Source organism: Penaeus vannamei, chromosome 15, assembly GCF_042767895.1.
Source record: "Penaeus vannamei isolate JL-2024 chromosome 15, ASM4276789v1, whole genome shotgun sequence".
NCBI classification, from domain to species: domain Eukaryota; kingdom Metazoa; phylum Arthropoda; class Malacostraca; order Decapoda; family Penaeidae; genus Penaeus; species Penaeus vannamei.
Genome location: NC_091563.1, coordinates 27277963 through 27279101, shown reverse-complemented (window position 1 = coordinate 27279101; position 1139 = coordinate 27277963). Strand labels below are relative to the sequence as shown.

The 1139-nt window shown below is 47.9% G+C and overlaps 1 protein-coding gene across 1 annotated transcript in view; it reads right to left on the bottom strand.

The window, feature by feature from the left end:
- Positions 1-207: 207 nt before the first annotated feature.
- LOC113804282 (uncharacterized) overlaps positions 208-1139 on the bottom strand; it is a 9285-nt gene continuing 8353 nt past the window's right edge. The window contains exons 3-4 of the mRNA XM_027355146.2: positions 1108-1139; positions 208-923 (exon numbers count right to left, since the gene is read on the bottom strand). The exon at positions 1108-1139 is cut by the window's right edge and continues 99 nt beyond it. Coding sequence (XP_027210947.2) covers positions 456-923; positions 1108-1139 — 500 coding nt within the window. The 3' untranslated portion in view covers positions 208-455. The remainder of the gene's footprint in view (positions 924-1107) is intronic.

Genomic DNA, 1139 nt, shown 5'->3' with positions numbered 1-1139 from the left:
ATATATATATATATATATATATATATATATATAAATGCATATATACAGAGTGAAAGAGATAGACATACATACAGACAAATGTGGATATCGATTTGTATGTAGCGTGTAATAGCGGATGCTTTTAGTGTTGTGTATTCAATGCAGAGCCTTGTTTACCGGCATTTTCTTCGACGCGTCTTTGGCCTTGTACGGAGTCAAAAGCAAAAGTGATTAGAAAACATTTTATTTTTGATGAATTTGCATTTGCCAATTGATTGCGCTTTGATTAAATAATATATATATATATATATATAAGTTAGGATACATATGGCAATGTTCTGTGCTTCCAGTGCAAGCATTACTTATAAATAAACATGACTCTACTGCTTTCTATTAAGTTCACAGACAGAACTTATGTATCACTTGAAAAAGCTCACATCAGAGACAATAATATAAAACAGTTATATTAGATAGGTTCAGCCGCGGCGGTTTGGCGTGCCGTACAGCTGGTTCGGAGGAGGTGCTGGAGGCTGATTCTGCTGAGTTTGTGGCTGCTGGTACTGGTTCTGTGGCTGCTGATACTGCTGCTCGGTCGGAGGCGCGCCGTAGCTGTCCGACGGCTCAGTCGAGCTGTCTTCGGGGACCTTCCCGATGTCAGCGTTGAGGCCGAAGAACTGCAGGGACGCGGCACAGTCCACGTTGAACCACCAGTCGCACACGAAGTACTGCTGGTTGAAGATGGAGCCGTTGGGGCACAGGAAGGCGTCCTGGCGGCCGTCGAACTGGCAGATGTGGAAGACTTGGCAGCCGGCCTCCGGGGCAACGTCAGCGTAGTAGCCCGGGAACTGCTGTGCTTCGCAGGAGAATCCGGTGTCGGGGACGGAGGCCAGGATGGGGTAGTCCTCGCCAGGGACGCCTCCGCCGGGGATGTTGGCAGCGAGCGCCTGTTCGGGTAAAGGTTATAGGACTGAGCAATGGAAATCAAAGACAACAAACACATCAAACCTCCTGTAAAGATCTCCTAAGTAAAGCATGAAGTAAAATCATCAGCTCCTAAACACAGCCGCCAACACTGCACCATTCCAAACACACTGACGCGCGCACGAGACAGCGCGCGTACCCGCTCACCGATATGGGATCCGCCGTCTCCGTTTCTACGC